The 20,775-nt window shown below is 34.7% G+C and overlaps 2 protein-coding genes across 3 annotated transcripts; one reads left to right on the top strand and one right to left on the bottom strand.

The window, feature by feature from the left end:
* Positions 1–811: 811 nt before the first annotated feature.
* LOC145601022 (serine/threonine-protein kinase PBL34-like) lies at positions 812–15,213 on the top strand. Of its 2 annotated transcripts, none has more exons than XM_081656925.1 (7): positions 812–937; positions 4,575–4,773; positions 7,070–7,407; positions 7,519–7,654; positions 12,994–13,130; positions 13,214–13,337; positions 14,118–15,213. In XM_081656925.1, the coding sequence occupies exons 2-7, from the start codon at positions 4,581–4,583 to the stop codon at positions 14,636–14,638; spliced, it is 1,449 nt and encodes a 482-aa protein (XP_081513051.1). In that variant the 5' UTR covers positions 812–937; positions 4,575–4,580; the 3' UTR covers positions 14,639–15,213. The 2 variants fall into 2 exon arrangements, with proteins under 2 accessions (XP_081513051.1, XP_081513050.1); XM_081656924.1 differs by having other exon boundaries at positions 819–937; positions 4,595–4,773.
* A 650-nt stretch (positions 15,214–15,863) lies between these two features.
* Positions 15,864–20,107, bottom strand: LOC145601023 (2-oxoadipate dioxygenase/decarboxylase, chloroplastic-like). The gene is made up of 7 exons (XM_081656927.1): positions 19,857–20,107; positions 18,402–18,551; positions 18,003–18,215; positions 17,500–17,621; positions 17,112–17,275; positions 16,200–16,354; positions 15,864–16,064 (listed from the first exon to the last, which is right to left on the bottom strand). Exons 1-7 carry the CDS (start codon positions 20,076–20,078, stop codon positions 15,966–15,968), a joined length of 1,125 nt encoding a protein of 374 aa, XP_081513053.1. The 5' UTR covers positions 20,079–20,107; the 3' UTR covers positions 15,864–15,965.
* Positions 20,108–20,775: the final 668 nt, after the last annotated feature.

Below are 20,775 nucleotides of genomic sequence, written 5' to 3'. Positions count from 1 at the left end.
TTAATTATAAGATCGTAATCATTATTAATCAATACCTATATACTGAAAGACACGCCAGCAATATAATGACACGTGTCATTTTCCGGTGTCCCTTATATTATTATTTTTTAAAAAAAAAAATTAAAAATTTCCATATAGAAATCATATTTTATATATAAATAAAAGATTTTATGTGTTCGTATTTGCCAACTATAAACTTAAGTATAAAAGAGTTAACCACACAATTAGACCCTAACTTCTTACTTTATTTATTAATAAGGCTCTAAGTTTTCAAAAATAATTCGTATGAAGGACTGCATAAGGTGTACAATATGTTATTACAATAAAAGTTTTTTGAAGGTGTAACGTAAAAAGAAAAAAATAACTGCAAACAGAATAGACACGCAAGATATCCAATAAGAGAAAGTCACATGGAATATCACACACTAAAAAATTCGGGAGTAATTCCGTCCTTTCCTTCTCCTACCTAGAAAACAATATGCACACCTATTTCTTCAATTTCTCTCTCCTCAATTCTTGCAAATTTCATCTCTTCCTTTGTCCTTCTACTTTAATCACTTGATTTCGTTACCAAATCACCTTGATATTTCATTATTCAAGAAACCCCTCTTTCAATTCACAAACCCTAATTTTCTCACATAATTTTCTTTGATTACTAAAGTTATGGCGTTTAGAGGTGGTGCTACCCCGCCTTCAGATCAAGGTAATTACGATCAATAAATTTTAAATTATCAAATATTATTCTTCAATTTGAACATAATTCTAATTTTTGAAGTGAATTTTGATTTTTTTTTTTCTTTTTTTTGAGTGTAGTGATGGGTTGAGCACTTGAAAGAGGAGAAATTTAGACGAGATTCAATTGCGGATTAATCCAATTCATGCCGACCTTGATGATGAAATTGTTGGTCTTACTTCTCAAGTTCGAAGGCTTAAAAATGTAATTTTTTTTTTATTCTTTCTTGTCTTAATTATTAGAGTTTCATATATATTACTTTAATTACATGAAATTAGGTTATTTATAGCATTATTGGATGGAATTATTTGGAATTAATCATGTACTTTGAAGTATTGATGTTCAACCTTAAATGACACATACCAAAAGAGGAAAAAAAAGGAACATGGGAGGGGGAGTTGAACTGCTGCGAAAGAATTGTGGTCCACAATTTTCAATTGCTTAAAAATTTGTGGTGAGTTGTACATCAGTTAATTTAACCCAATCCCCTCTCTTTTTAACCCCAAGGGAATGTCTTTTTAATTTGTATTTTATTGATTTGGCCGGATTTTAGGATTGAATGCCCAAACGGTGAAAAAAAAAGAGAAGTTAGGGCTTAATTATGTGGTTAATTCGGTATAAAACAAAATTTCTTATTAACATAAATGAAAGATTTGATGTGTCCTTTCATAATATTGTATATAGTCAAATGCTTATTTTAAAATATCTTTTTGACACATAGGCTCTTTTATAATAAATCCATTATAATATTTATTTAAATATGCTTATATAATGTTAATTAAGTTAAAAATAATTATTAAAAATTCCATGTTTGGCACGAGATCTAATCTAGCTAATTGTGAAATAAAATGAAACCAATTACAACCATTCAAAAAAAAAAAAAAAAAAAAAACAACCATTTCAACAAAAAATAATAATGTTTTACAATATTGTATAAAGTAAATGTGTAACATATATAATAACACATTAGAGAAAGTGAAGAAGAGAGATGTAAGGTGTTTTGAGTGTTTAATTAAGTTAGAAAGGATTGGAGTTGAGTGTATATAGTAGAGAATTTCTACTTATCTAGCTTTGATTTCTCGAGAGGTGATTGAGGAGGTATGTTTAAAAATGCTATCTCTGAATTTAGCTTGATAATTGAAATTATCTAGTTTTCTTCTTATTTGGTCATTATGAATAAAATTATGCTTGATTTAATATGGACTAATACCAAAATTTAAGTTGATTGAGTGAATAAAGTTAACTTATGTATTAATTGATAAAATTGTACTAAGATGTATAAATTAAAAAGAAAATTGTCGGGAAAAATCCGACCTTTGCCTCATCCGCCTAAAATAATCCCACATTTCGATTATTTTTTTTAATAATCCGGCTTTTATACCCAATCCGCTTAAACTGATCATGTGACTTGTTATAACAAGTTACTTGACACGTGTCAAGCTGTGATTTGTCAAAAAATAAAAGTAAAATAAAATATTTGAAAAAGTTAAATTTTTTTAAGAAAAAAAATTAATTTTTTACAAAACCAGCCACCAACCCAAGCCGCCCTTCCCCGCCGCCTGCCTGCCCCGTGGCTCCGGCCACCCTGGCCCCGCAACCCTAGCGCTAGCACCAACGCCGCAGCTATTCCCCTCCCCTGAACAACCAACTCGCCTCTCTCACACACGAATTTCCAAGCAGTGCCACTTAAAGCATCAGCAAACCATAAAACAATCCCCCACCCTCAAAAACCCCATATCCATCCCGATTCGGCACCTCTCCCCTTCTCCGTCCCGATTCTGACCTCACTCCTCTTCCCCCAGCACGAGTTCGACCTTCCTCGTCACCTTCCCCCGCCCCGATTTCGGCCTCCCTTTCCTTCCCGCGCCCCGATTTCAGTGACACGTGTACTTTAAACCAAAAAAAAACTCTATTTATCAGGTAACCGATCACTAGGACCATTAGGTTCAGATTGGGTATAAAAGCCGGATTATTAAAAAAAATCAAAAGGTGGGATTATTTTGGGCGAATGAGACAAAAGTCGGATTATTCCCGATAATTTTCCCTAAATCAAAAGGCTTAATTTTTTATTTTTAGATGTAAATAATGTTACTCAAGTAATTAATTGCCATATTTTTTTGGACATGATTGTTTTTATTTTCCGATTGATTGAACTTTCCCTTTTTCTTGACAAGATTGATTAACTTTTTTTTTTTTTTTTAAAAAAAATGTTTCTACATTTTTTATTATCATAATTATATCTATTTTTGAAGAGGAGGGGAATTAAGGTTAGTTCAGGGGACACTACAATTTCTCGCTTTGGCTTATATAATAGACATTTTATACTATTTTGACCCCATTCACTTCACCTTATTTTTGTTGATCTGAAATTAATTTTATTAAACTTAAATTATTCATGTTGAACTTAAATTATTTTTACTGAATTGTAATTAATTTTGCTGAACTAAAATTATTTTTTCTGATTTTCTATTATATTTCTTCTTTAGAGTTATTGAATCTTTTGTGTTTGTTTTTCCAAGTCTAATTCCACTTTCTACTCTTGAGTTACCTTTTGAGCAGGCTCAGAAAAAGAGTCCCCTTCTTAGGGCCTGTTCATATTTACTTAATTTCAGTTCAGTTCAGCTCCAATCAGTTGAGTTCAGTTCAGCTCCTAATTTCCTTCTCTCATAAAATATTCATTTCAACTCAGTTCAGTTTAGTTCAGTTCAACTCATTTCAGTAAATGTGAACATGCCCTTAGTTTGGTGAAGAGAGAATAGTCGGCTTTTTACTGAACTTAAATTATTTTTACTGAACTGAAATTAATTTTACTGAACCGAACTTATTTTTACCACATTGAAATTATTTTTACTGAATATTATTTTTTTAAGGTGAACTAAACAGGACCTTTGTATAATACAGTAGTAAAACATGTCATAATTATGATGTTTTAAAAAGGTGAAATATAATACAAGTATCATATTTAAACAAATGATTTGGCTGTAATAAATCCAAAACATTCACCATATGTTAAGAATATTATTATGGCAATCACATTCACAACATTCACAATCTACAAAAATACTTAGTTATTTTATTTATTTATTTTTTTTTGAGGAAATTTTAGTTACTTTTTATTTTTAATATCTTTAAATTCATTAAAAAAAAGTGGAATTGCGTATAAAATCACCAAAATGCAAAGCCCTCTCAATGTGATTGTTGTGAACACTATGAGGTCTCCGTCTATGACACAGTAGTACGGGTAGTCGGGTAGATGTCTAACGGGCAGCCTAACCTCCCGGCTGCCCGTATTCTTCGGGCAACTTGATTTTGCTTTTGTAGTCTTCGATACCATTAAAAAAAGAAGAGAGAGAAAGGGATTGGTAGTGAGAGAAATTAGAGAGAGAAACAACTGATAATTCAGAGTATGTTTTTTTTTTTTTGCGCATTATTTTTTAATTTTTAATTATATATTTCTGGGGTTTTGTTTGAATTAGTCTCCCTTTTCCCTATGAACTCTCACAATTTCTGAGATTTGCTGTACAGCCATTTTTCTGGGTGTTGTCCTTTCAGTGAGAGAAAGAGTATAGCCATAAAAACCCAATTTTGAGGGCTTATCTTCTGATCTGAATCATTTTTATTTCTTTTTGAGCTCTTCAATTCAATTTTTCTGGTAAAATTTCATGTGGGTTTGTGTTATTTCATCAGATTTTGGGTTTTTGAGGTTAAAATTCAATAGGGTGTGAATTATTTGGGGCTAAAATTATTGGGTATTTAGTAATTTGAGTATTTTGGGTGGTGGGTGGAAAAGGGGTTTAGGGATTTTGATGAATTTGAAAATTTAAGGGTTTGTAATTTATAGGGTGACATGGGATTTGGTAGTGATGTAGCTAAAGTGGAAACTTGGGATGTTGAAAAATCAAAAGGGGGAAAAAAGAAGAAAGATGAAGATGATTCTGGTGAAGATACTGGTTGCTGGATTAAACTCAGATTCATAGGAAGCTGCATTACTTCAAGATCCAAAGTTGATTCTTCTGTCAGTGGAACAAGTACTAACTATGGTAACTCCCCAATTTTGCCAAATTTGTATATATATTTTTGACTTATATGATACTTTATGTTGTTTGTTTGTTCCTATTTTTGAAGTATTTTGTGTTTTAAGTTGTCACTATAGCTTTGTTTTATCATGTTTCTAGGTTTTTTATTAATTTGATGCATGTTTGTATGTGTTTTTAGGGGTAGGGCAAGCATTAAGCTTGTTCAATTTTGAAATTTGCTTGAAAGACTATCTTGTATAGAAAGATAGTCAATTGATTCCTTGAGTTTTTTCGAGTTTATTTTCAGTAAATAGTTACTTGCTTCTAGGTTGAGCTTGGACTGATACCTTGCTAATGAAAGCTTTATAATGTAGTATATTATGGGTGTAAGCTGTCGATTAGTTTTATTTCTTTATTTATCTAATGTATATAGTGTTTAGTGCCTTAAGAGTCTTGAAAGTTGAATACCATCTATGAAATTAGTGGATTATACCCATGAGCAATGTTTTGTAGAAATTGTTATGTGCTATCAACTTGTGGAACTCACACTGACATCATAGGCGTGTGTCTAAAGCTTGTTTAGCATCTGTTTAAAAAATGTTGTATCTTGTTCATAAAGTGCATTCTATTGATGCAAGTAGCGTGTTCTGTGAAAATCATCGTAGTATTGATTATTAGTAGAAAGAAACTGATTAAATTCTCTGATTTGTTTCAAGAACCAATGAGTAGGGGATTTAACCTATTCATCAAGTACAAAAGGTTTCAACTATATTGAATTTGTGAAGGCTGTGAGTATGCCTCTTATGAAATTGATGATTTCATGAAAAAGGAAATTTATTATTTATATGTCTTTTATTAAATTAAAACTTTGTTGAAGTATAGTGGTTGGAGGTTTATTATCTGAAGTGTTTTGTCTTTCAAGAAACTCGGTGTAGTATTTCTGTGGCTTGTTAGTTCATATAGTCAGAGAATTTGCTATCCAATACCCAAGAAACATTGAACTACAAAATCCGTGGTGAGGCTGTGCATATGCATCCTGTCTTGACCCCTCTACTTGGTATTGTAAAATCAGCTGATTTCAAATTGTTGACTGAGATCCTTAAACATAGCATGTACTCGTGTTGGTCATCGTTCAAATTCTCTCTTCCAGCTGCTGGACATTACTTGACTCCATCTTCTACATGATAGAGAAAAAAATGTGATTCTTGTTCGCGTTATAACACCAAGAAATTTTTACCCTCTCCATCATTAGCAAAATAGCAATTTATATGATGTAATGCAGCAATTAATAGCCACTGAGCACTTTGAACTTGTTTGGCAATCTTCTTCTTTTACATGGCTGTTTTTTTTTTTAATTTTTTTTTTTTTTTTTTTTTTTTTTTTTTTTATCCTTCTTATTGCTTCAAACCTTGTCAGGATTTTTGTCCTATAACTAAAGAGTTCTAATTATTCACAACCACATTAGAGGCCACTGCAGGTGTCCTGTTATTTATTTGTAAACGCACAAATACAGATTTTAATGTGTCTTAGCATTATAGGTGAATGGTCTTTAAATGCAAGATAATTAATTACATTAGAAAGCAAATTTGTAGTCTCCTGGCTGTGGAATTAGACTTTTAGTCTCTCTGTCCACTGTCTTGACAAAGAATTTCTGCCAAGTTTCCCATTATTTTATACGTAGAGTGCCGTATATCTTAGTGAAGAAGCTTGGAGGTCAAAGAATAAGTAAAAAGACCTCATAATAAATGATTAATTGTATATTCCTTTTTCTTATCCTTTCCTGAAATTGTCTGGACTAAACTGTTGGTGGCTCCAGATTACTGTTCTCGATTTTTGGGCCTGCTATGATTATGTGGATTTTCCTATTAAGCATGACCAACTGACCAAGAGATGTCAAACTTCCTCACTTGCTCAGTTGGCACTTTTTGTGACCAGATATCTTGTTTCTGGGATGGAGTGTTTCTAATTTTATGAGATATAAGACTGGCAGTCCATTTCTCGGAGGATGTTCTATATGTATTTTGTATTTTCATTGTGGGCTCATGCTTCAGGACCTTTTTCTTGGCATAGTTCTGATAGAATGAATACTTCATGATTATGTTGTCAATGGTGGGCTTATGCTTCAGGACTCTTTCCTGGTTTAGTTTTAGTAGAAATACAGCATGATCAGTGTACTGATTTTACCACTAAATATTCGATGTCCGAGGTCTGCTGACAGTTCGTGTAACCTCCTCATCTAAATATCTAATCAATAAAGTTTTCATTTTGCTGTGAGAAAGTGAGAATAAAAATTAAAGATTTTGTGCTGAATGTGTGTCAGCTGAAAGCAAATCAACAATTGACGCAAGCAGAGATCAGCCGGTTACTGCAGTTGTCTCATCATCAACAACAAGTAATGCTGAAAGCAGCACATCAACGTCCAAGCTAGAAGAAGAACTCAAAGTTTCCTCCCGGCTTCGTAAATTCGCATTTAACGACTTAAAATTAGCAACTAGAAATTTCAGACCTGAAAGTCTACTTGGTGAAGGTGGTTTTGGGTGCGTGTTTAAGGGATGGATTGAAGAAAATGGTACTGCTCCAGTGAAACCTGGTACAGGTCTTACTGTTGCAGTAAAGACACTCAATCATGATGGACTTCAGGGTCACAAAGAATGGCTGGTTTGTTTTATTTACTATTATTTGTAAAATTTTATTGCTGCCTTATATCTTTACATGTTGTATCTTGAGTGTATTATCCCTTATATTTGTATGTGCCCTTATATTTGGCAGGCTGAAGTGAATTATTTGGGTGATCTTATTCATCAAAATTTGGTCAAACTTATTGGCTATTGTATTGAAGATGATCAAAGGCTTCTAGTCTATGAATTCATGCCCCGAGGAAGCTTGGAGAATCATCTTTTTCGAAGTATGTAACTAGTTTTATGCAATTTCTCACATTCTTCTTGTTTTGAAATGGTATGCAAATTAGACAATCATTACTCTGAAAGATGCGGATGAGTGAAATTTAAAAAATTTTAGAGGCATGAACCTCATTTTTATATTTACCTGTTGATTGCCAATAAATTCTTTGAGTGCACATGTTTCACAACTTTTCTGGTATTAGGTATCCTGTATTTGATGACGAGTGTATTACTTACAGTAGTGGGGATCTGGGGAACTTATATATACTCTTGTTAGGGATTCTTCTGTTTGTTGTTAATCTTATAGTATAGGTAGGCTCACCACTTCTTGGGCTGGAGGAATTGTGGGCCTTCTTGCTCCATTGCTAACAAGCCTTATAATGTATGAATAATGAGTGCCCGATCATAATTAGCTTGCTTGTAATAAGCTTATGTCAATAATGATTGCCCTGTTCCATTCAAGTCTATGTGTCTAACAATGGTGCTGTTTACAACCTCTCTTCTTTTATACAAAAGAAACTAAGAATTTTTGCTTATATTGGACTTTTCTTGCATTCTTGTCATTCTGTTCTCTCTTTCTAGTTGATGTTGACATGGGAGGAGCTATCTGGACTTAGACTAGTTTCTGCAATAATAGATGGATTTTGGATTGTTGGTGTTTCTTAAGTTTAGGCCTCAATCACTGATTCTCTGGATGGCCTCTCAAGGCCTCAAGGGTCATACATGATTTGTCTGGCTAGTCAAAGACCTGATGGCTCACAATGATGACTTGAGGTGTCAGTTTGCATTTTCTTATCAGTTTGTTACTGTTTCTGCAATAAGTCATGCATCTTTTTTTCATGTTACTTCTCGTATTCCTTGGACCCTTTACATGAATTGAGCTGTTGATTATTTAGTTGATTAGGAAATATGCCATAGATCATGCAGTGTGTTATGGCGTCTGGAAAGGTCAATTGAATTTCCAGGAACTCAAGAAGTAATAATTTCTATAGTGATAGGTTAAAGGCTTCCTATTGATTTGTTTGGATGTTGTATTCTGACTGCTCGAATTATCACATGATCTGTGATGGATTTGACTTTACAAAGCAAGTAAGAGGCTTCCAGTTGACCTTATACTTTTGACCAATTTGACCTTACTGTTTATTTTAAACATTTTTTTAATCATTCTAAGCTATGGCATGTAATAACTGTAACTGATTGTTATTCGTTTGGTTCAAGCTATCAGATATTTAAATTCTCTTTTTAGGGTATGGTGAGAGAGAGAGAGAGAGAGAGAGAGAGGGGGGGGGGAGGGGGAGGGGAGGGTGAGAGGGTGAGGTGAGGAGGGGGGGAGGGGGGGAGGGGGGGAGGGGGAGGGGGAGGGGGAGGGGGAGAGGGGGTGGGGGTGGGGGTGGGGGAGAGGGTGAGAGTGAGGGTGACGGTGTCCAATTGCCCTGTCATTCTTTCCTTGGCTAGGGTCATTATTAACCTTGCAGTCTTAGTCTCATATATTATTTTTTATGGGAAAGCTTAGACTTCCATGTAAGGAATACACTAGTTATGATCATGGTTCTATAGTAGATATGGATTCTACCTAACTAAGGCAGGTCATGCAGTCTTATAATATACTTATTAATGTTATTATTCCTTGTGGGAACCAGATGAGTGCTTTCTTCTTCACAAATCACGAGTTGTGGATAGTTTGATCAGTCATTTTGATTTTTTCGATCATATGCAAATCTAGGAACAGTTGTTCTTTCAGCTTCATTGGAAATGTCATAATTTCCAATTTTGTACATTATTAAAGTCATTATGGGACTTTAAGAAAGTCTTAAGGTTATTTTGGGTTTCGTCTATGGAGCACATTAAATAGATGGAGGTTACGGAAATGCGCATGTTAAGATTGATGAGTGCGAACACTCTTAAGAGAATAGAAGGATTGAGGTTATTCGCAAGAAAGTGGGTGTGGCAGGCATTGTTGACAAACTAAGGGAAAATCAACTATGTGCTTTGGGCATGTAAGACATCCGAGGGTGCACCAGTACGAAGAGTGGAACCATGGAAGTGTTAAACGAGGGAGAGGGAGTCCTAAAATGACTTGGTTGGATGGAGTTAGGAAGGATATGAAGTATATGGTTTGGATGAGCATGAGGCATTTGGTCGTAAGGGACGGAGGAGGAAGATTTTTGTTGATGACTATATGGAACAATCATTTTTATTTATGTAGTCGACCCCACTTATGGGAGTAAGACTTTGATTTGATTGATTGATTGTCTATGGATCATTTGGCAAGATCATGGGACGTAAATAATACCGAAGGATATGTTTGGAATATAGGAAATCATTCAGTGGGGAACATCACTGGAGCAGTCGACCTGCTGATGTATTCTGGTTTTCATTGAACTACAATGATATAACTAGATCGTTCAAGTAAGTTTGTACGAATAGAATTAGTTTTACTTGGATTTTGGGTTATCATCATCTTATTTAGTAAATTCTGTTTTCTTATATTGAAATATCTTTTGCTGAATAAAAATTTAGGATAAAACATCTTATGCGGTTTTTAACTCTAGTTTTCTAAGGTGAGGGAGATAAATGTGTGTGGATGGGTATATAGCATCTGTTGTTCTTGGAGTTGTGTAGATCTGTAATCATTATATTGGTATCTCCTGTTATCCTACATATTGGAGTATCATTTGTTGGAGAATTATTTTAGGCAATGAATCTTTTGTTGCCTTTTAGACCAGTACTCTAAAGCAACTGAAGGTAGCAGTGTGTGGTGTTCTATCTATATTGGGAAGATTATGTTAGGTTAGTTGACTTAGTTCAGCTTCTGTTTATTTATGGAGGTATACTAGTAATAGCTGTATTTAGCACTTCTAGGTGGTACTGTTGTTATCTGCTGTTGCCAAAACTCGATACATCCCGTGTAGTTTCAATTTCGAGTTACCTCCTTTGATGATCTCACGAAGTCTTGACCTTCATGTTGATGTTATTGTTATTTGATGTCACTATGGTGCCTCTTTGTTAATCTTACTAATCAGCATAAATTATATTGGGGAAGAAACTCATCTGGAATTCAATTTGACAAAAATTATTTCCTTGATAGTAGTCATGAGCACAAGGCACCTATACCATTGACCTGAATATGGAAGAAGCACATGAAATGCGCACAATTCTTTGAGAAATCTTGACTCGAACATCATTCTAGTTGGCAATGTGCAGAGTGAGATTTCTCAGTAAGAGTTGGTCTATGCGTTGCTATTTTTGGCTAAAATTATTCCAAAGCTATCTGACAGCTGCAAGTGCACCTTACAGTCGCAATTCATTCACTTTTTTGCTAATATTGTGGCTTGCCTGGGTGGATCCCCCTTTGTTATATTGTTCCAGGCTTCCAGTTTTCTTCATTGTACCTTGAAATTTCCTATATTTGTAACTATATTACTTGGTACATTCAAGTATGTACAGCACTGTCTTTCAGCAGTGTCAAGGAATCTAAATACAATAAATGTGTCTTTTTCTATGATTTCCTAGGCTATAAAGGTTTCTAATTAGGTGTTCTCCTAGTCATTAACCTCTTAAATTTTTTAGGATATTGATGATCATCTACCACAATGATAATGGATGTGCTTCCTCTCATCTCCTTGAGATTTATAGTCATTGGTGTGATTCAATTTACACGTGGTTCATGTAATCATGTATGTAGTTGAAACTGAAGTTCCTTAGCTGTGATTTGTTAAAGTAACTTGTTTAACAATTCCTATAGGCTTTATTAAAGTTATGATGCCTAAGAACCAAGAGCATAAAAGAAAAAAATAAAAGGAAAATTTGTCTAAAACCACCCGCTAAAAACACTTTTTTGTTAAAAACCATCCACAATAAAATATGTTGCCTAGGACCACCCAATTTTAATAATTTGTTGTCACACGCCTCCTGACTCCATATTCCGGTGTTGACCCAAAACTCCGGCATTGGCCTACCCCACGTAACTTGCACGTGACTTTTAATGAACCCCCCCCCCCCCCCCCCTTTTTTTTCCTTTGAAAATTTTGGTGCTCCCTCCATTCTCTCTCACCTCTATTCTTTCTCTCTCCTTTGGCCTACCTTTATCGCGCAGCACCTGCTATTTCCCATCACCGTAAAAAAACTATCCACCTACTCAAATACAAGGTTGTAGGGTTGGTTTCAGGGAATTAGTGTGAGGATAGGGTAGTGGGTCTGGGTTTTTAAGGCAGGGCGAGGTATTTGGGGTGGTGGGTCTAGGGTTACGAGTGGTGGGGGTAGGTTTTCGAAGTGGTGTGGGTGAATTTGGGTAAAAGGAGAAGAGCAGCTGTGGTGGGTTTTTGGTTGGTGGGCTTGGAGCCGGAGAAGGGGTGGATTTAGGTGGTTGAGGTGGTCGGGTTTTCGACTTTTCGTGATTAGTGGAGGTGGCTGCGTTTCGTGGCTAGGTAGGTGGGTTTTTTCTGAGTTGGTTTCGGGTAAATCGGGGTGGATTCAGGCGGTTGGGTTTTTGGGGTGGTTGTGGCGGTTGTGATAGTGGCTGGGTCTGTGATGGTGGTGATGTGTTTTGGTGGGTGGTCATTAAAAGTCACTTGCCCCAAGTCCACGCAGGAGTTTATGGTCAATTCTGGAATGTTGAGTTAGGTGGTCATTGACAACAAAAATTTAAATTTGGGTGGTCTTGGGCAACAAATTTTTAAGTGGGTGGTTTTTGACAAAAAAAAAGTGTTTTTGGTGGGTGGTTTTAGACAAAATTTCCAAAAAATAATTAGAGATGGATGAACATGGTGCCAATTTTAATTTGAAGAATGGCTTGGGCTGGAATGGAGTAAGACATTATTTGAGACATAAGGAAATTGCAAAAAAAAATTTACAGGTAAAGTGCTTATGTGTTGATATGGATGAGTAATGCCAAAGATTAATGATACGATCTTGTTGTTAATTATGCAAAGGATAATTCTTATTATATTTATGCAAGACTACGAGAGAACCCTGTCCCTTTTGAAATGCCAATGACAGAATTGGCCTTTTATGTCTTCTTTAGTTACTATTTATACTAATACTCTTGAGGAGTATAATAAAAAAAAATCATCATATATTGCATCATTTTTCTTTTTTATAATCTTGTTTGTATGATGCCACTACAATCTTTAGAAGTTTATTGTTGGTCAATTGTATTAACCTAGAAAATGAGTTTGAATTTGCAGGGTAAAATATTATTCTAATTCCTGTTAACTATAGCTGACCTTCATAACATAATAAATTGTTCCTTTAAATTCATGTGGCTTGTTCTCACCTCTCTTTGTGGAGCCTGTCCACAGTGTCACTCCTTTTCATTGTTGCTGACTTTGTGGTGTTTTTGCAGGATCTTTACCTCTCCCATGGTCCATTAGGATGAAAATTGCTCTTGGTGCAGCTAAGGGTCTTGCCTTTCTCCATGAAGAAGCTGAAAAGCCTGTGATATATCGTGATTTCAAGACCTCAAATATTTTATTAGATGCGGTATGGTATCAAACTCAACAGTTTTGCAGTATTTACATGGAAGCTTCTATGTTTCTCTAACTACTACGAACTTACTGCATCAGGAATACAATGCAAAGCTGTCGGATTTTGGACTTGCCAAAGATGGTCCTGAGGAAGGTAAAACTCATGTATCTACCCGCGTGATGGGGACATATGGTTATGCAGCCCCTGAGTATGTGATGACAGGTAAATCTTTGAATGCTGGGCTTTTCTTTGTCATCCATGAAGCTTCTTATGGCATTATGCTATTTTGTATTGTCTAATTATGGAATATTTACTGTTGCACTGGTTCATGTTGGATTTGCATCGATTTCAAACCTTCTTGCTCTCATCTGCTGTACATGCTAAGCATTATCTAAGGAGGGGCACATTAGGAAGTAGCATGAACTCAGTTAATAGTGGCTTCAAGGAAAAGATAGCTAGTTAGTGAAAAGAGCTCAAGAAGAGGGTCAGGGAGAGAAAGGATGTTGAATATCGATAAGTGTTTTCTATGGCTTTTGAATTGGTAGTTGGGAGAGAACCAAGCCTCTAGAAAGCTTGAATCTTTTTTCCCTTGTAATTTTAGATCAATCAACCATTTTCTTCTTTCCAATTCTTTTAGGGTTTCTGTTTTGCCTAAACCCGGACAATTTTTTTTATATGGTGCTTCTGGTTTCATATGAATTTGCCATGGCACTTCTGCTGCTGTGAGTGGAACATCACCATAAATCATGATTGATAAAAGTTAATTGTTTTTTTCCCTTAGTTTATTTTACTCCTCTTAGCTGCACTTTTTCTTCAAGAGGTATTTTCTTATTTAAGTTGCTGTATGCTGTTTAACATGAATGTACGGATGATTGTGCAACAATCGGAACTTAATTAGTCAACAGACGATTAATCTTGAAGTAGTTGATGGCATTGGATTCAAGATTGAGCATGTTCTGCTGTGTCCGTGTCCTAATCTGATTTTTATTATTCCTGTCTCAGGCCATCTGACTTCAAGAAGCGATGTTTACAGCTTTGGAGTAGTGCTGCTGGAAATGATTACTGGCAGGAGATCTATGGACAAAAACCGACCCAATGGGGAGCATAACCTTGTTGAATGGGCAAGGCCACATCTTGGAGACCGAAGAAGATTTTATCGTCTGATAGACCCTCGGCTTGAAGGTCACTTTTCCATCAAAGGTGCTCAAAAGGCCGTGCAGTTGGCTGCTCATTGCCTTAGCCGGGATCCAAAAGTCCGCCCATTGATGAGTGAAGTTGTAGATTCCCTGAAGCCTCTACCTAACCTGAAAGATATGGCTAGTTCTTCCTACTATTTCCAAACCATGCAAGCAGACCGAGTTAGGGCCAGCCCAAATGCTCGAAATGGTCAACCTATTGGTCCCCACCAAAGGAATGGGCAGCAAGCAGGTCTAAGGAGCCTCTCAATCCCACATGGATCACATGCTTCACCATATCATCATCATCAGTACCATCCATCACCTAAACCAAGTGGGAAATCCTAACCTCGGGTCAGTCGGTCCACTTCTTGCTCTGCAAGCGGTTCATCATTCTTTTCTCCCCGGCTTCTGATTGTTTTCATGAAGTCATCAGCTAGTTATGTATGTGATCCTGACATCAAAGTTCTTTGCTCCTTGATCAAAAATACAACAGGATGATAGGGAGGAAAAAAAAACCAGTAAAAGAGGCAACGGAAGACAATGTATGAATTGTGCAAACTATTATCTTTCAGTCAGGCTCTCTGTAAAGGAGTTAAATGTAAGAAGAGATGAAGCTTTGTGGGCCAGAAATTTATTGTCAAACCTCGTAATGTTACGTTAGTCGAGCTTGAAAATATGAAAAATGAAGTTTCACCAATTGTTGCCTCAATTATCCCCATTTTGTTATATGCTTTTTCATCTTTAAAGATCCTTGAAATTGCTGTATAGATCATGCTTGGATGTAGAAACAATGAATCAATGATTTAGGTCAAACTTGTGTTGTGGTCTCAGATTTTCCTGTTCTTGTGGGTTGATCTGGGGTTTTAAACCAGTTTGCTTACTATTGTCATTACTGAAATATAGCTGTGCTTTGTTTCTAATGTTGATGAAACGTTCATATTTAGGGTCTGCTCGAGACTTGTTTTGATGATTTTCGTTTATTTTTTAAAAAAGAAAAACGAAACATGTTAAGCTACTGCGGTGACTCTCTTTTTCCAGTTTTTGAAAGTATCTATTTTTTTGAAAGTACAACAGAAAAGTAGAAACCACTTTATGTGATTATGCAGTTTTAATTTTTTACAAAAATTCTATGACACACTTTTTAATTTCTTATTAGTCAAGTCTTTTATTGATCTCTTTGTTCTCCTTCCTTGGTTACACCATCTTTTTCATTTCTACTCTAATGTTCTACATACCAGATTTGAATTGCATTTCACTATCTTCCTTTTATTAATAACCGCATAAAAATACCAAACATCAAATGATTATACCAAATGCGTATGTAGGCAACCTAGTATGCTAACAACTTGTCAAACCAGCCAAATAAAACAATCGATAACCAATTGCCAAGCAAGTCATATCTCACTTAAATTTTAAGACATAATTTGGGAGATTTTGATATATATGTTATCTTGTAATAACTGCCATTCTGAGTTTGGAATTTTAACGATCAATATTAATTCATCCAACTTAATATGACTTGATATTATATTGAAAGTTATAAAATGCTTAGAAGAGCTCCTATTTGGTTTTAGTAAATGGATTAGAAATGTCTTATATCATGTCATTGTTCAAATATCACCCCCTATGTACAAACGAAGTATGAAGTATATTTTATCAAAGTCGCATTTTTCTAAGCAGCCTTTCGAGTCAGTTGCTCCATGGATGTGCTCTCAAATATCTTATCAGCATTACCAACTTCAAACCCATCACGTCGATGGAACTCCTTGACCTACAATAATTCATTCAAAAATTAAGCAAAGCTAATCAAATATAACTGTAATACATCCTGCATCACTATGAACATACACTATGTTAGTGGATAAACTTCATATGTTTTGAAACTTAAAAGAGGGACAATCCATACCTCTTCATCAGGTAGATTTTTGTACTGAGGAAGCACAAGCCTTTCAGCAAACTCTATGTATGAACATGGAACTGATTCTTTCGTACCATCGGAGAATTCGAAAGGCACTGAATCAGCTACTGTTGAACTTTGCAGCAGGAAACCGTCAGGACTAACTGGTGCAGGAACAATGATATCTCTCAGATTGGCATTGTTGAAAAAGTGGTGATCAAATGTACAAGATTCATAGCAGAATATTTGCAATAAGCCTTGACTAAAACACAAACAATGGACACTGCTAACACTGACACCTTCCCCTCTCCTCATTCAAGTGACAAAGTTCATCACCTTCTAACTGTTGTTACATCAATCCCTTAAAAAAACACAAGTTACATTTGAGTTTGGTTAAGGGGATGTAAGCTAAAATACCGTACATCGTTTTGCTATATAAAAGTTTACATCTTCACCTTTGATATCCTTTGAATGTGACCCACTATTCATGAACATAGGTGTATAATAATATCACCTATCTATGTTGTAAGCTTGTAACTGAAATCAACTTTTTGCAGGGCAAAGTTGCAAAATTCAACAAATGGAGAATTTCCTGTCTGATAGAGATAGCTGTTTATCTTATATTGCCTCTTTGAGTACATCACTTGACACGCTTTGAGGTTATAATATGCACAAAGGAGCATAAATGACACTTAAAGATATCACCGGTGCTGTATAAACCAAATAGATTGCTAATAGTCAATGCAATAACAAGCTTCAAACCAAACAATGCATGTTTTTTCTCATTCTTTGTTAACCGAAGGGAAAGGGGGGGCGAGGGGGGGTGTTGTTTCACCAGGGACTGATTAGAGATGAATTAATAAAAACGTGTAAAATATGTGAATGCACCAGAGTTTCGAGTAAATTAAGAAAAAAACTAACCTTTTAAAGTCCCTCCTTCAGAATTCAGCTTGAATCCATTCTCTTCAATGAACTGATTCAGGCGATTGATGTTATTCAAATTAGACTTCAGTTGATGAGTAGAAATAGTGACATGATTCAAGGCATATCCATTAACTAGTGTCCATGCAGCATATTCGCTTTCTCTGCAATTTTAAAATTATAGCACATGAATTTCAAAGAGAATACAAGTCACAGAATGTGCTTCAAGACACAAACTACTTGAGGGCAATATTGATTTTCTAAAAGGTTTATACAGAGTTGACACTCAACAGTGATACGCAGGGATGATCTTAGGATAAACTCCACTAGTAGATCCTTTCTGTTTCCAATTAAGAAGATACATTCAGAAAGTCAGAAGGCATCTTACCTAGCTAATTGCTGAAACTCGGAACGCAAGGGTTTCTCCCAGGTCAATGACCCATGTGCACTGGCAAGAGCTGCATATTTACTTCCATTTCCTGAAATTCCAGTGTACTTTCTGATTATTTCCTGTAATTGCAAATATCAAACATTAAGAAATAAATCTCGACGAAGACATCTTAGTATATAACTGCTGGACAAGGTATACTTGTGATACTTGTACTCTATCTTCTATACAGATTACAGAAACAAATTCTTTCATATACCATGCAGATTAAAGCATATTGAACCATATCAAGCAATGTTCTTCATCTTAAATATGAGCCTCACATATACAATCATGTCCAAAACACGGATAAAGATAAATCAGTGTATTGACCACATTCAATTAGTAGCTTATAACACTATGCAGCTAAATTTCCAGGGTGAGATTCCACAATTATCCCAATCAAGCAAAGCTATAGGTTAACTTGAAATTGTGACAGACACACACCAAAATGGAGAGTGTACCTGAGCTTCAGAACTCATCTGGCCTACAAGAAGTTCGGAAATAAACACCCTAGGCAAAGGTCCATTGACACCACTGCCTTCTTCATTGGAAAGAGTGGGAGGGGAGAACCAATAAGCTTTCAATTTCTTTCCAGGAAATCTCAGCTCATCCTTCTGGATGTACCCAAAATCAAGAAAGACCTTAGCCATTGAATCGATACCATGACCATCCACCTGCAATATTGGTATCAAAATGAGGTCCTTGTACAAATTTGGATTCACATTTTGCTAGTTATAAGCCATCAACCCAATATGCAATTTTACATGTTACAAATACTCTGTAGTTCTATAACATGTAAATTATGAAGTAAACCAAGGCTTTTCCTATTGCTACAATTGAAGTGGTGAAAAATGGCATACCCCAAAAGTACGAAAGGCGAAATGATCATAACAAATCCTATCATTTCCAGCTGAATGAACAAGCTCCAAGACCCGTTTGGCCGTCGGATTCCTGTTCAAATAGACAGTCTCCATATTTTGCAGCACATTTCTGAAAAATGATTCTGATCCCTTTACGTATAAAAACAACCAAAATACCAAAGTTATATTTCCTAACATATACTTTTATGAACCAATATTTAATATCATGAGTACTAAGATGGTTTCAAGTGTGTATTCACTTATTCAGTGACTAGTAATCAATATCCTGTTTCTAAATTTCATTAATCATAGAAAAAACAAGATTTTTTTTTTGTCAACTAATAAAAATAACCAACACTGACAAAATACTAACCGTAGTAGCTAAAACCCCACTAATAACAAGGAGAAATTACTTGTTGATATCCTTGATTTACAAAACTCACAATAATCACAAATCAAGTGGCATTTTTATATTTAAATCAACAAATTATATCCAGTCGAATGATTGAATATCCGATCATCATGATTATACATATAAAGAAGTAATTTTTTTAAATAATAGCATATATAATTGTACAAGGGGTGATTTCCCAAAATAATGTAATAATATAAACTAATTCCATATATACATTGGTTTAAAAACTATTTCCCACAATACCGTCCACGTAGGCTCGGTTTCAAGGTTCGCTATTTGCAAGCATAAAACCGCTAATATTATTGGCGGTTTTACATAGAACCTCTATTGGTATTAGCGGTTCTTTACGTAAAACCTCTAATACCATTAGCGGTTCTATATAAAGAGTTGCTAGTGAGCTAAAGTAGAGGTTCTATGCATAGAACCTCTAATGGTATTAGCGGTTCTATTATAGAACCTCTAATGGTATTAGCGGTTCTATTATAGAACCTCTATTGGTATTAGCGGTTCTATACTGTTAAATTCCAAACCTAGGAACCGATCCTATGTGGACGGTATTGTGGGAAATAGTTTTAAAACCGACTTATATAGGGAATTAATTTGTATTTTAGCATTATTCAAGGAATTTTTAAAGAAAATACCATCTTCTTGATATTTTTTGCATGTGATTCAAGTAGATCAAATTAATTTGATGGACCTTTCCAAAAAAAAAAAAAAATAATAATAATTTGATGGACCTCCTAGTACACCTTAAAATCAATAATTACAAATAATAAAATAAAATAAAACCTACTAGTAGAGTATTTTCCATTCAACTCTTTATATAAATTAAACAAGTATCATCATCTTCCTGAAAACTTGCTCAATCTGTAAAACCTAAAAATCATGTCCAACGATTCCTAGAATATTATCATATAAATACAAACATCAAAATGACAGATTTTTCCAAAATCATTAGAATCAATTTAAAAATAAGAGAATTAAAAAAATGAAATAAAATAAACCCATTTCAATATTTCAAATTTTAGAATAAAAATTACCTGAAAAGAAGGAGAAACATGAGACCCATTTTGTGAATTTGATGATGAATCATTTCTTACAGAGAAATTGCGTTTATTAATCGACATGGGTTGATATGAAGGAAGATTTGGTTTGAAAAAAATTGAATTTTTGGAATCGGATTGAGGAAGAAATATACAAGTACGAAGTGCAGTAGCAGGGGATGATCGAGTGTGGAATCTGGTGATAGAAGAAGAAATCATGGTGTTTGAAATCTTTGATGTTAAAAGTCTGTTATGCATCTTAATTAATTTTGTTTGGAGTAATTATATTTTATATGAATGATATTACTAATGTTGTACACTTCATAGAATTTGGATAGTTGCGTTACGTGTTGTAATTTCTAGATTAGATAGACGACTTGTAATGTACTTGTAACCATTATCCAAGTGCAATTTTTTTAAAAATATTTTTCGGGCGCATATTTTTTATTTGTAGCTATCAATTTTATTTAGCATTATACTTCGTATATACTTGACAAATACAGTCCAAAATCTGAAAAGCTATACTGTATTTTTTTTGACAGTTTGCCCCACCTGGTTCATCAGAGTTTAGCTTCAACTATGGATTCGACTCGGGTTCACACCTGACTTAGGCTCCGTTTTTTAGAGCTGCTCTGCTCCGCTCAAAAGAAATCTGATGTGCTCTGCTCTGCTCTATTTTCAAATAATAATTAATAATAACAATATTAATAATTAATATTCAATAATAATAATTAATATTCTGCCACAAAAAAAAAATTAATATTGTATTAATGATAATAATTTATTATTTTGAATAATTATAAAAATTATAAATATATAGAATTCTATGATTATGCTTAATAGTAAGGGCTCTTGTATTTGTGATGCCCTTTACAATGAATATGCCTATCTTTATATACTAGAAAAGCATTCAAAG

Source organism: Chenopodium album, chromosome 21 (genome assembly GCF_948465745.1).
Source record: "Chenopodium album chromosome 21, dcCheAlbu1.1, whole genome shotgun sequence".
NCBI lineage: Eukaryota > Viridiplantae > Streptophyta > Magnoliopsida > Caryophyllales > Amaranthaceae > Chenopodium > Chenopodium album.
This window is presented reverse-complemented; position numbering and strand designations above follow the sequence as displayed.